Source organism: Gavialis gangeticus, unplaced genomic scaffold, assembly GCF_001723915.1.
Source record: "Gavialis gangeticus isolate Ggan-Ray unplaced genomic scaffold, GavGan_comp1, whole genome shotgun sequence".
NCBI classification, from domain to species: domain Eukaryota; kingdom Metazoa; phylum Chordata; order Crocodylia; family Gavialidae; genus Gavialis; species Gavialis gangeticus.
This window is the reverse complement of record NW_017729028.1, coordinates 34,540,714-34,553,825: the sequence shown is the minus strand read 5'-3', so window position 1 is coordinate 34,553,825 and position 13,112 is coordinate 34,540,714. Positions and strand designations below refer to the sequence as shown.

The window sequence follows — 13,112 nt, the reverse complement described above, 5'->3', positions numbered from 1 at the left end:
GACAGGGTGCGGCTGGCTCTGCCTATTGCTTCGTCGCATTGGCGACTCATATTCATCCTGGAGTCAATCCCGACTCCAAGATCCCTCTCTGCCTCTGTACTGCCGAGAGGGGCAGCCCCTAACCTATGACCATAATGCTGGTTCCCTCTCCCCAGGTGCAGCACCCTGCACTTGTCCTTGTTGAACCGCATCCTGTTCAGATCCGCCCACTTCTCCAACCTATCCAGGTCTGCCTGGATGCGGTCCCTGCCTGCCGGTGTATGCACTTTACCCCACAGCTTGGTGCCATCAGTGAACTTGAACAGGGTGCTCTCCACACCCTTGTCCAGATCACTAATGAAGATGTTGAACAGCACCGGCCCAAGGACCGAGCCCTGGGGGACTCCGCTGCCTACACCCTCCCAGTTTACAACCTTGATTAATGATAAAGAGTCGGGACACTTGATGGATTTAGAAAATCTGGGATTTCTTTATGGAAGGGAATAAAAACAACAACCTGAGAGGCAGAAATGAAACAAAAATGACTTTCTCCAATACCAACCTTGTTTTACATATAGAGTAGTCAAGCATTAGACATTTCAAGTAACATGTATTAAATCCACTTAAGGTACTGTGGCTCTTGTCTAGATTTGATCATGTTGGGGAATCTTTTTTTTTAATTTTCCTCTTGTTCCTAAAAGACTCAAAGAAGCTGGATCTCTTTGAGGCTGGATCTCCTTGTTCTGACAAGAATCTTGCCATGAATTATTTACACAATGGCTCCGACCATTGCCATACCTGTCTGCCCCCCTAGCCGAAATAAAAGTTCACTGTGCAAAGGTGCCAGGGGAAAATGCCAGCCTCCCACTGCGAGTTTATAGACAGAACTAAGTCAGCACACATTATGTGTCAGAGCCGACATCAGACAGAATCAGTGCCTTTGATCTCAGACCTCCACAGGAAGCTTAGATCTCAGACAAATTAGATAAAAAATGAATTTACAGCAGATACGTATCCTAAGGCGCACAGCTGAATGTGGTATTCTGGAGAAGGGTGGCGAATATCAGAACATATATGCTGCAGCATTTCCTTTCTCTCTGTTTCCCTCTGTTTTGGGGAAAGATGCTAATTAAAATGAGCTGAAACTCAAAATCGCCCCTTCCTGCCTCTTACGTAATCTGCAAATTTAGGGGGGAAATTTCCCAGCCCTAGAGTAACTGTGTAGTTCAGCTGGGTTACTGGGACGGACTAGGCTTAGAGCGCTGAAAGTAGCTGTGGAGAGCAAAAACCTGGAGGAGACAGGCCAGGCTCACGTAGAGGAAGCCCATGCTTTCTGCTGTTTGGTAGATCCTGCTGCTAAACTACATGCCCTTGGGGGGATCTGCTTTTGCAATGACCTCAGAGGAAGCAGTGTTTGAGCAGCAGATGATTATGAGAAAAGACAGGGGGAGAAAAGGACCTGGAGAAGCAAAACAAAAGGGGAAAAAAGGACACGAAGTGTAGAAATGACAAGCAAAAAGAAGAGCAATCCGCAGAGGTAGTGGGGAGGCTGCAAATGTGCCCTGGCTGGATCAGACGGATGCACTCTGCAGCCTGCCAGTCTGGCCATATACCTAGACACCTGAGGATTTAGCCCTTGGAAATGCTTAGAAATCTTGTCCCCTGTTCTTACCTACAGGCAAATATAGTTTGAAGTTAGGCAGAGCAGAACAGGACGGCACCTTACACACTATGTCATTCAGAAAGCCATGATCTTTCATAGGCTACCGCCTATATCTGACAAAATAGGCTGTAGCCCTCAGAAGCTCATGTCTTTCTGAACGAGTTAGTATACAAGGTGTCACCCTGCCCTGCCTTCTACCTGTCAGGATGTTGTAACATTGCGCAATTGTTTAAGGCAGGGAATGGAGGAGGCCAGCATCCTAGTTGGAGATGCAAAGTAATATAGGGAGTCCAACTGTATGTATCCAGGATAGGAATGCACACAGGCAGCAGGGCTCATAAAAGCAGCCAGGGAATGTTTCATGTGCACCGCTGGTCACCGAGTTGCTTTTACATGTCATCTGGACAGTTACTGCACAGGTAGAGAGCGAGAGAAGAGTAACATTCTTGAAGACATAGATGTCAAACTCACCTTGAGCACTGGATCCAGACCACAGCGGCTCCTTGTGGGCTACGTGGGCATGGGGTGGTGGCCACTGTGGCTACAGCTACCCTCATGGTGGCAGCAGGAGCCACCATTGCCATTGTAGTGGTGGCCAGCAACTGAGGGCTGTGTCCCATGGCTCTTGCTCACCTCCCCACTGGCTGCTGATGGCCAGGTGACAGAGACTACAGAGCCCCAGATTGCACAGAAGTCTCTGCCCATCTCCAGACATGCTCCCAACTCCATGTCCCAGTGGTAGCCTGCTAGGCCTAGGTGGAGCTGCTCCATGGGCCACCAGATTGAGCCTGCAGGCCTTATATTTGATGCCCCTGATTTAAGAGCTGGCTGCTCCTGTGACACCTAAATGCTTGCTGCCAATGCCTCCTCTTCCAGCAAGGACTGTCATTTGCTCTGTGTCTGCAAGACCCTCGGGTGTACTTTGGGTGTTACCTCTTTATAACCAATACATGAAAACAATACTTCTGAAAGGCAGACGAAAGGTATAGACAAATGAGCACACTGCAGTGAGCTAAGAAAGGATAGGGAGTTATTCCATTGTTTAGCCCTGTTTCAGTGAGGGGCAGGCTACCAAGGTTTAACTTCTGCTTATCACAGGGTAAGGGCAGGCATAGGGACAACTGTTGCTCACAAGAAGATCCACAGTAAATCCCTCTTCCCTTCACTACAAAGTCTTTGTTTGTCCATCTCTAAACTCCTGGCATTTCTAGTGATGCAAACCAGAATATATATTGTATCTTCTGGGCACACAGGCTTTCTGAAACAAGTTTTAGGCATGAGGGCCTGATTTGCCCTTAGAGTAAGACACAATTACACTGGCCTTGTGGTGTTTTATGCCCACTTGAAAGCCCTTCAGATTGCCACAGCAAGGTGAAAAGGCCTTGGGGTCAATGAAAACAAGCCCTATGAATTCTTCATCAGTCACAATGAAGAAGTAACCATTACCCCTGTCCATCTTACTGTACTGATTTGGGAGACTGGCCTTTGTGTCATTCCAGGCAGCAACTGCAGGATGGCAAAACCCATATTCTGTGAGATATAGTAGGCAACAAGAGCATCTCTGTGCCAAACTTTCCCCTCTGCCTCCTACTATGCCTCTCTGCTCTCTTTCTGCATAAAGCCTAGTCTGGGCTCACTAAACCATTACTTACTCATGCCTTAAACCTTTAAAAACTCATTTCTAGGTTGACCCCCCAAAATGGGTTAAAAATGAATCTTATAAAAAAACCCCAAACCTACCATTAAAAACAACCCACTTGTTAACTTCTTATGTTACCCCTCTCTTCCAGATTGCTCTTGGCTTTTCTTAGTTTGCCTCTTCAGCAATGACACAGGCGTTGGATCCACATGGCAGGACTTTTGGTGCTGGTGGCCCACTGAACTCAGCAGGCCTTGATGTGCTCAGTGATCTGCAACACGAGCCACGATCCTTCAAACTGATCCATAGAAGTTGGCACGCGCTGGATTGCAGAGCAGCGTGCGGGTACAGTACTTTAACCTGTAACCTCTTTGAAACAGGAATTGTCTTCACATTTCTAACTTGTACAGCACCAAGCACATTGTTAGCAATACTGAGATAGAAACCTGGGAACCTGACGGGACACGTTAGGTCATCAAATCCAGTCCCTGGCAATCTGGTGGTAAGTCCAAAAGGATCTACAAGAACTCCCATACACCATAACTCCCATACACCCCCAAAATAAAACCCTATAGGAATCATAGGTCTTCTGTACACAAAAAAAGCTCCAAAAATAGCAAGGTGCGACTGACAACGGGGAAGAGCAGTGATGGTACCACTGACAATTGGTGAACAGTGGTCATTTGCAGACCTCAGGGGGGCTTTTTAAGTGCTGGCAGTGAGAAGAATCGTCTTTGGCTTTGTGAACAGAAGACATTTGATCTGGATTATTTCAGAGAGAGTGAACACACTACAGTGACAAGGGTCATTTCCCCAAGCACAGTGCCTGAAAGGCATTTTAGAAACTTGTTCTCATTCCTTCTCCATCTGCAGGCTCACCCGCTTCCACCCCAGCAACATCACGGTCGTTCTCTTCCTGTTTGCGCTGCGGCGGGACATGAGTTGAATTATGCGGCTGGTGGATCAGGGAAGGTTTGATGTTGTTCTCTGCTTGCGGTGCATTAGCCCGTCCAGTCTTTGTTTCTGTACCAAAAGAAACAATTACCTCATTCTCAACCCATTCAAGGCTCAGAGCCAGATATTACTTGAAGGGACAACTTCGCGCTAGAGAGCCGGTATCCAATCTAGAGCATACTCCCTCTTCCCAAAAGATGATTACTCTTCCTCCCTCCAGGTATCTCATTTCTTCATTCCAGCAAAACTCTGCCCATGTAAAGTGGACGTTGTTAGAAACTCACAGCCAAGTGTCTACGACTGTGCAGCCCAAGTCACCTTTATGCGGTCCAAGGGCTGGTTTGCCTCTCCAGCTGACTTGGCCCCTAGCTTAAGGGAGTGGGGTATGAATTCTCCCATCCTTTCCCCTCTATGAAACTCTGGAGTGCCCTCCACCCCTGGGTCAGCTGGGGACACCAGCAGCAGGGAGCAGGGGAGGGAGGGGACAACAGGAGAGGAGATGTGTCACTGAGGAAGGAGGAGAAGGAAGGGGATGCCAAGGGTGGTGAGGGGAGATTCTTATCCAATTTAGGGATTTTAAAATGTCCCTGGCTGCTGCACCCATGGTGTGGTCTGAAAGAGGAGTGAGACCACACCACTGCACCCCCTCTGGAACCACCCATGGACATGCACAGTGTCCAAAACAATAGGACCCTAAGTTCAGCTTTGGTCAGCTGAAGTCAGCGGGGCTTTGTGTAAGTGCTGGAGTCTGCCTTCACAGAGAAAGCTGCAAGGTCAAGCCACGGGCTACACTGAGATGGAGGGAATAAATGGAAGAGGATTAGAACAGCAGCAGAAGTCACTTGTGGATGCAGAAACTGCCTTTGGGTCTGATGCCCTTCCCAATGAAGCCACCAGAAAGAGCTCCCCTTTATCAGTCATGGTGTGTGTAGGATTCGTTATATGGTGTTAACAGCTCCAGCCCAGCTCTCCCTATCATTGTTCCAATACATGGAACAGCACTGCAAAAAAGGGGGGCTTCTTCACATGACAGATCTCAACTTACTGTTACTTTTGCTTTTCTTGACCCAGCAAAATACGAAAAGACCCAGAACTATCACAGAAGCCACTGAGCTCAGCACAACTGCAAGGATAGGGTTGGATTTCTCTCCCATGGCAATGGGGAAGATGGTAAAGGGCTGGGACTCAACTGTGAACTTGGCACCTGAGAAAAGAAAACATGTCAGGAATTATTACAAAATCAAGGGCACTCGATTTTGTGCTTCAGAGCCAAAACACAACTCAGAAATGGCTGGCAATAATGCATTTATACATTCCCAGAAGGCTTAAATCATAGAGTAGTAGGGTTGTAAGGAACTCGGGTGGTTACTGAAACCAACCCCTGACTAGATAGCCCATTCATTTCCATGAAAGACTCTCCATTGGCTTCAGCAGATACTGGATCAAGCCCATACAGAATGTGCTTCTCTTCCTCTCTTGAATGGAGAAGAGGTTAAATTTTGCAACCATTTTTCTAAATGCTGACAGTCAGATATCTGGAATTAGTTCCACAGATACAATTGAGGGCCACGGTCCTGCAAAACACTTAGAACTTATTTGTAATATGCTTGCCTATTCAAAGTTAAGCACATGCTAGCTGGCTCTGTCCCATGGGGCTCAACAACCTGTTCACCCTCTCCACTACATTTATAAAAACATCGTAACGGAGGAGTAGGAGTATCATTACTTGTAGGAGTGAAGTTGAGAACTGCTATATATTGTACAAACTGTATGTAACACCCTTTATCCAAAGAGTCTTCCTGGCTGTTTTGGCAGGGGAGAGAAGGTGTCTTACCATAGCTCTGGAGGCATGAATTTGAGTCCTCTCTTAGATCTGTGCTGGCATGACTACCAGTTAAGAAGCCGCAAATGAGAACCTGGTTGTTCACACTGTTAACTCAAAGGAGGATAGGGCTGATGCTGCCCATATTACTTCCTTGTGTGCCATTGGTAATAGAAACTGATGTGAATTAGTTATGCTAGGCCAGGAAACCATGTGGTTCAGGCTTGATTTGAGGTTCTTTGACGTGATCCAAAGATACTCTCTACCTGCTGATTGGTGATTGCTTCACCTGCCACTTGGGCTTAGACTATGCAATCACCCTGCACAGGAATCCAGAATAGTTGGTGAAAATGCCTTATCCCACTGAATATTGAATGGGCAGGATATAATCACCAAAACAGTTGGGCCAATACTTTCTTTTTATCACTTATTTCAGGGAGGTCAAACTTATGCTGTGCCCTTGGCAGGAACCAGACTATGAGGCTCTTCACACATTAGATCTGGCCTGAGGCATAGGGCTGGAAGTGGCAGCAGATCAAGCTGAGAACCCAGGGTGGCAGCAAGCAGTAGGGCAAGTGGACTTGGATCAAGTGGCCACTTGCCATGATGGTGGCAAGCAGCTGCAGGGCTAGCATTGCTGTGTTAACACAGCCCTCGTTCACCTTCCTGCCATTAAGGGCCATGTCCACCAGGACCTTAGAGCCCCAAACTCTCCAGCCAGTCCACCCTAGTTGCACTCACAGCTTCTCTAGCCTACTGGTCACCCGTCAGGTCAGACAGAACAGCACCAAGGGGGCCAGATATTTGACACCCCTGACTTATGTCTTCAATCCCAAATCCACAGTCCTATTGATTTTAGAAGAAGTTAATCTCTTTGCTGTTTGCGTCAATCCTTTAATAAAAATGTGTGAGAGTTTTATTTACAAATGTATTGAATAGGGACGATGATTGGCATAAAATGTGTACAATAACTGATAGATGGAAACTTGTGGACAGGTGTAGATACCAAAACCATAACTTTATTTCAAGCTGACTACATTTTAAGTTGACAGAGGCCCTTTCAACAAACTTAAGTTTCTGTTTAGTATCTCAATTCTGAGTGCAACATGCCTAAAGTCTGCAACTATATCAGCATATCAACTTGTAGTAAGAGTGGACCGGGGGTCTCTCAGATAGCTAGAACTCAAACTGGATGTGGATGTGAGGAGTGGATCCAATTCTTGTTAATGCCAGTTGCGAAATTCCTATTAAATGAAATCAGAGGTGGGGAGAATAAAGCCCATAGAGATATATAGCCATGCACAGAAACGAATAGCAGGACAGTGCAAATGCCCTATAAATAATCTGCTCTCTCCAGGTAATACCACTGCATTCAGTACTAGACGCATTCTAGATGCTTCAAGAATAAGCCCAGATAGGAAATCAGTACAGAGGTCATAAAGACACAGATAGTCATAGTAGGCTGCATATACAAAACTGATGAAATAATTTCATCCCAAGTGTCTGTGAAACATCCTGCTTCATGTTTTCTTTAGGGGACAAGGAAGCACCTCCCATGAATGCCAAGGTTCTGTACATTCCCCAATCCAGATATAAAATACAGAATGATTTATGTTACTCAGTGGGTGCATCTACACAAGAGGCTTAACTGCACAGTAGCCTAGTTTACTGCATAGTAATTGTACGTCTACATGTGCATACACTTACTGTACAGTAAAAACCCTTAATCATCAGTAAATTTGGTACCTGAAAATGCAGGTATCAAATTTACTCACAATTAGTTACTGCACAGTAACGCATGTGTAGACACAATCTGGGAGCAAATTTGCTCTCAGGTCAGCCCTGGACCCTAGGGGGCCAACTTGAGGCTAGCCCTAGGGCTCCCCAGATTGGGAGTAGATTGGCAGCAAATTGGCTCCTGCTTCCCTGCACGTGTAGACTCCTGCCTGGCACTGTTTAATTGTAATTTACTCACAAGTAAACTGGTGCCGTAGAAAATGCATATGAAGACACGCCCAGTATGCACTTTTATGGTGCATGTTGAAAAATGTACAGAGCCATGGTTTCAATTAGTCAAAGATAATTGCCCTTATGATGAAACAGCTGTTTAGGCCGCTGTCTGTAAGGTCTCTGAGCAACATCTCTATTAGCTAAAAATGTAAGTAAAGGGATCTGGGATCAACCTTTGTACAATGAAAACAACCTCTCTTACCTTCAGTGCCATGGCATTTCCAGCAATTTCAATGTATCGCATTTCAGGATAAGAACTTGTTCCTGCTTAATGCTTAGCTTCCTGCAGTGTGAGTGAATCCACTGAGAGCTGAGGACACTCAGCAGTTGGTAGGACTGCACACAAGATGGAGCATGCACAAAAACAATCAGGGCTGATCACTGGATCAGGCACCTAACTCCTATCTAACCTCTATTGTAATCCAGTCGGGCTGTGAGGAAGCACTTAAGTCCTGGGGCAGACCTGATCCACTACAGCTTCATCAATAGCACTGAATTAGCACAGATATTTAGAGGACTTGCCTGGGAAATGGGGGAGATAGATGCTGGACTCTTCTCACTCCAAAGGAATTCAAGCCCATAGCAACTACTTCCTAAGAAAGTGCACAAGCCTGGATGGGAGCGCTCTCCATCTGTCCTCTTGAAGCTGGGCCACCAGGCAGCCAAGCGCATCAGGGCCAGAAGAACAAGCAAGAGGGGGCACCTCTCTACAGTTTACCTGTTATAAAACTGCTTTGGAAGAGGGAAAACTGGCTTCATCCCCAGGACTTTTTACCTAGGGCGTAGGAATTGCTCTGTTCACCTGAGATGTATCCAAGACCCTTTAGAAATATGGTTCAGAGAGTTCTTGTAGATTTGCAAGGAACAAGATAATAAAGCAACAAGGTACCTATAGTGGACCTTACCTGGAGGTGATGAAACGGTGAAAACGAGATACCAGTCAGTGCCCAAACTGGAGACTGCCAAGTCTGTAAAGCAGGCCCATCCATGCTGCACCTCTACCGTGGTGTGGCCTAAAGAACAATACATAAACATACTGCAGTTAACACCTTCCTGGTGAACAGCTCCCACGCCATATTTTGGGGGCTTTTAAATAAACCTTTCTAGTCCAGATCTTCAGCTTTTGTAAATCACCACAGTTCCTCCAAATGTAATATAGAGCTGCCTCTATCCACACCAATGTAGGGGTGGCTGTATGTTCTGACAAGAGTACAAGGCCTGGAGCCAGATTAGAATCACCCCAAACAGGTTCAATACATGGTTATGGCTGACCCCACTACAGAGATATTAGATAGATCCATCTGTGATGCTTTGTTTAATGCTGACTATGGTCCATTGCTTAGGCCTTGGTAGACCTCAATTCAGTTTCCTGGTTTACTATGGACTTCCTGCCTGAGCTTGGAAAAGGTTTCTTCAAGGTATTCTTTTGGCTAACTTCTGTTGAAATCAATGGCTGCCTATACATGTGCTCATTAGCCGTTCTAATTAGAACAGGTCAGAGAAGACTCAATTAATCAAGTCTGCTTCACATTCTAATTAGAAGACTGCAGCATTGCAGCAGAGTCATGTGTATTAAGCCCCTGCACATTTTAAAATGGCCATGGGATGCTTTATCTAAACCTTGTCGAATGAGGTTTAGATTAAGCATCCCACACCGATTTTTAAATGCATGGAGGCATAATACACATGGACAGTGAGGCATTTTATTTAGATCAGCTGTCTGGGAACTGAGCTAATTAAAAAGCCCCCACCCCTGAGCATGTGTATAGGCAGAGTCTTAGGTACCCTATTACCTTCGAAGATCTGGGTCTCTGTGCCTCAATTCTGCAAAATGAGGTCACTAGCACTTCCTCCTTTGCAGGGTTGGTACGATTAGTGTGTCAAAGCTTGTGAGTGTGTTTAAGCTTGTGATATCCTTAGATATAGTAGCAACAGATGCCATATAATTACCTTAGACTGACCCAGAGTCCCATTTTCTCAGACCTGGCTGTTTCTTGCCTGCAGTGAGTCACTTCTGCCCATCTGCAGTGTTAACTTACTCGATTCTGGAGGTCATGGGGACTGGAGGGCTTAAGGAACTCGTTATCGGATCTTGATTATTCAAGCCAAGCAATGGCCTCAAAGAACCAGCAGCAGTAGTGAAAGAAAGAGAGTATATTCATTGAGTCTCTTCTGTTGCAACTCCTTTGGCAATACCCAGCATGTGGAGCAGCTCAACAGGGTGATTACAATCCTGCCCATGACTTCCCCTAGTGACTTGAAGTCTGCTTTTCTGAAGTCCAGGGTCCTTACTCTGCTGTTCTCCATCCTTCCTTTCCTCAGGATCCTGAATTCAATCTTCTCGTGGTTGCTGTTACCCAAGTTGCCATCCACTTCTGCATCCCCCCACCAATTCTTTCCTGTTTGTGAGCAGCAGGTCAAGAAGAGCACAGCCACAAGTTGGTCTCTCCAACACTTGCACCAGGAAGTTGTTCCCAACACTCTCCAAAAACCTCCTGGATCACCCGTGCATTGCTGTATTGCCCTCGCAGCAGATGCCAGGGTGACTGAAGTCCCCCATGAGAACACATGGTCGGGAACCTTCAGCTAGCTGTTTGAAGAAAGCCTCAACCACCACTTCCTCCTGGTCTGGTGGTCTATCGCAGAACCCTGCCACCACATCACCCTTACTGCTCTCCCCTCTGACCGTAACCCAGGGTCTTTCAACAGGCCTGACTCCAGCTTCATACTAGAGCTCTGAGCAATCATATGGCTCTTTTACATAAACCACAAGTCGTCCTCCTCTTCTCTCCTGTCTGTCCTTCCTGGACAGTTTGCACCCACCCATGACAGTGCTCCAGCCGTGCGAGCTCCTACCACATCTCTGTTATTCCAATCATGTCATAGCCCATGACTGTGCGAGGACTTCCAATTCTTCCTGCTTGTTTCCCAGGCTCCATGCATTTGAGTACAGACACCTGAGGTAACTAGCTGATTGCCTTGATTTCTCAGGAAGAATGAGAAGGATTCCCCTGTTGCCTCCTCCTACTTGCACTTCCTCCAAGTCACCCGCTTCCTCACTTACCTCAGATCTTTGGTCTCCACCCCCAAGTGAACTTAGTTGAAAGTCCTCCTTACTAGGTGAGTGAACCTGTCTGAGAAGATGCTCTTCCCTCTCTTTGTCAAGTGGATCCCATCTCTTCCTAGCAGTTGTTCTTTTTTAAACAATATCCTGTGGTCAAAGAAGCTAAATCCTTGCTGGTGACACCATGCATTGATTTGAAGGATGCATCTCCTCTTGTCCAGGCTCTTCCCCTTGACTGGAAAGATCACGAACACCACCTGTACCCCCATGCCCTTCACTTTTGCACCCAGAGCCCTGTAGTCACTTTTGATCTGCTCAGGGTCACCCCAGCAGTATAACTGGTGCCCACATGAATGAGCAGCATGGGGTAGCAGTCAGAGGGCTGGATGAGTCTCGGTAATCCTTCCATGACGTCTTGGATCTGGGCTCCAGTCCAGCAGCAGACCTCCTGAGACAACAAGTCAGGCTTCAAATGGATGCCACCACACCCTGCAGAAGGGTGTCTCCAATCACCACCACCTGTCACTTCTTGGTGGCAGTGATCTCCATCCTCCCAACTTTGGGGATGCCCAGCCTGGCCTCTTTCATCAAGGAACATGCTCCTCCTCCCCAGTTGCTAGGACTCCAGATCTGTTCTCTATGCAAACCATTGCAGGTGGAGATGGAGACTTCTGCTTGCTGCCAGATGTCACAAGCTTCCAGCTTCCACCTTCCAAGGAGTCCATGTCCCCTTCCATCTCTAGCACTAACTCTGGCAGTCCTTCCTTCATAATCCTATAGATCTCCTCCAGCATCAAATTGATAAAATCCTCATGGTACAGGATGCTTCACCACCTCCTCCTGGAGCTCTCTTGTCTGCTCCCTGAGGGATAGCACCAAGAGGAACTGTTCACATCACAGGCACTCCCCCACATGGATGTCACTGGAAGGAACCTGCAAGCCACCATCTCCACAGTACCAAACCTGGGTGGAAGCCTTGACCATGAGTTGTCCTTTCTGGAAAGACACCTCATAGGTGCAAGCAGAGGAAGAGCTGGCAGTGGCAGTGGCTCTGCCACTACGATGTCCTGAGGTCACCTCTCTGGGTCTCTTAAATCTGCCTCCTCTCTCTTCTTGCCCCTCTTGTTAAGCAGACCTTCTCTAGCAAATTCCCTAGCAAACTGTCTCAAATTCTCTCCTTTTTAGTCCAAAAAGCTTCCCTTTTCCATGATGACCTCCTTCCTCTCACCAAGCTAAGTGAAGGAAGGTGAGAGGAACTTCCTAGAAAACTCCCCCTCACCCTGAACTCTTGTTAAAATAGGAGCTTAAGTATTGGCCTAACTTCTGAGTTATGGCTACTTACATTAAATACATGTAGGTTACTTACTCTTGCTGGGTAATATTATGATACATAACATATATATTTCTCCTTCCACGAAAGCATGAAGACCACAGTTCAGTTGCTCTTTATTAAAGAAAGAGCTGACCTTAAAGATTCCTCTTCAAAGAGCAGAGCAGTAAAATGGCCTGTGAACTGCTTGCAAACTGCCCTGTTTGCTGCCCCTGTTCACTCGTGGAGTCTCCTTTTATACCCCCCTGGACTGGCTCTGCCCCCATTTTAGGGGTTTTGTCAGACACAGGCAGCAATCATCCACCAATCACCCAGCTAGCAGCACTCCCAGCTGCTCAGAGCACAGGCCCAAACACACAGCCCCCGAAGCAAGCACTCGGCAAGCCCAACACACAGGCAGCCCTAGCTCACGTACCTTCCCGGAGCAGGAACCGATCAATCTGGGTGCACATCCTAACCCAACACCATTTTACATTCAGATTTGCATATGTGATGATTTTTTTAACTTGACATGGTCCTTTTAAAAAAATAGCATTGATTTTGCAACTGGATAGCTACTTTTTTCATGTCTTTGAGCACCAGCCAAGTCTTGGGCTTTGTGGGATGGCGGCCAAAAGCAGGGCTTCATGCAGGCGTGTGGAATGAAAGTGG

General features: G+C 46.8%; 1 protein-coding gene across 11 annotated transcripts in view; it reads right to left on the bottom strand.

Moving 5' to 3' along the window:
• The window catches only part of PKHD1 (polycystic kidney and hepatic disease 1 (autosomal recessive)), a 484,191-nt gene that overhangs the window by 10,891 nt on the left and 460,188 nt on the right, over positions 1 to 13,112 (bottom strand). For 7 of the 11 annotated variants that reach the window (XM_019520930.1, XM_019520940.1, XM_019520935.1 and 4 more), the window contains 3 exons: positions 8,973 to 9,080; positions 5,281 to 5,439; positions 4,161 to 4,310 (listed from right to left, as the gene is read on the bottom strand). In XM_019520930.1, the coding sequence (XP_019376475.1) occupies positions 4,161 to 4,310; positions 5,281 to 5,439; positions 8,973 to 9,080 (417 nt within the window). Of the gene's footprint in view, positions 1 to 4,160; positions 4,311 to 5,280; positions 5,440 to 8,972; positions 9,081 to 13,112 lie in introns of those variants that run through there. The other 4 variants (XM_019520934.1, XM_019520939.1, XM_019520937.1 and 1 more) reach the window with 4 other exon arrangements.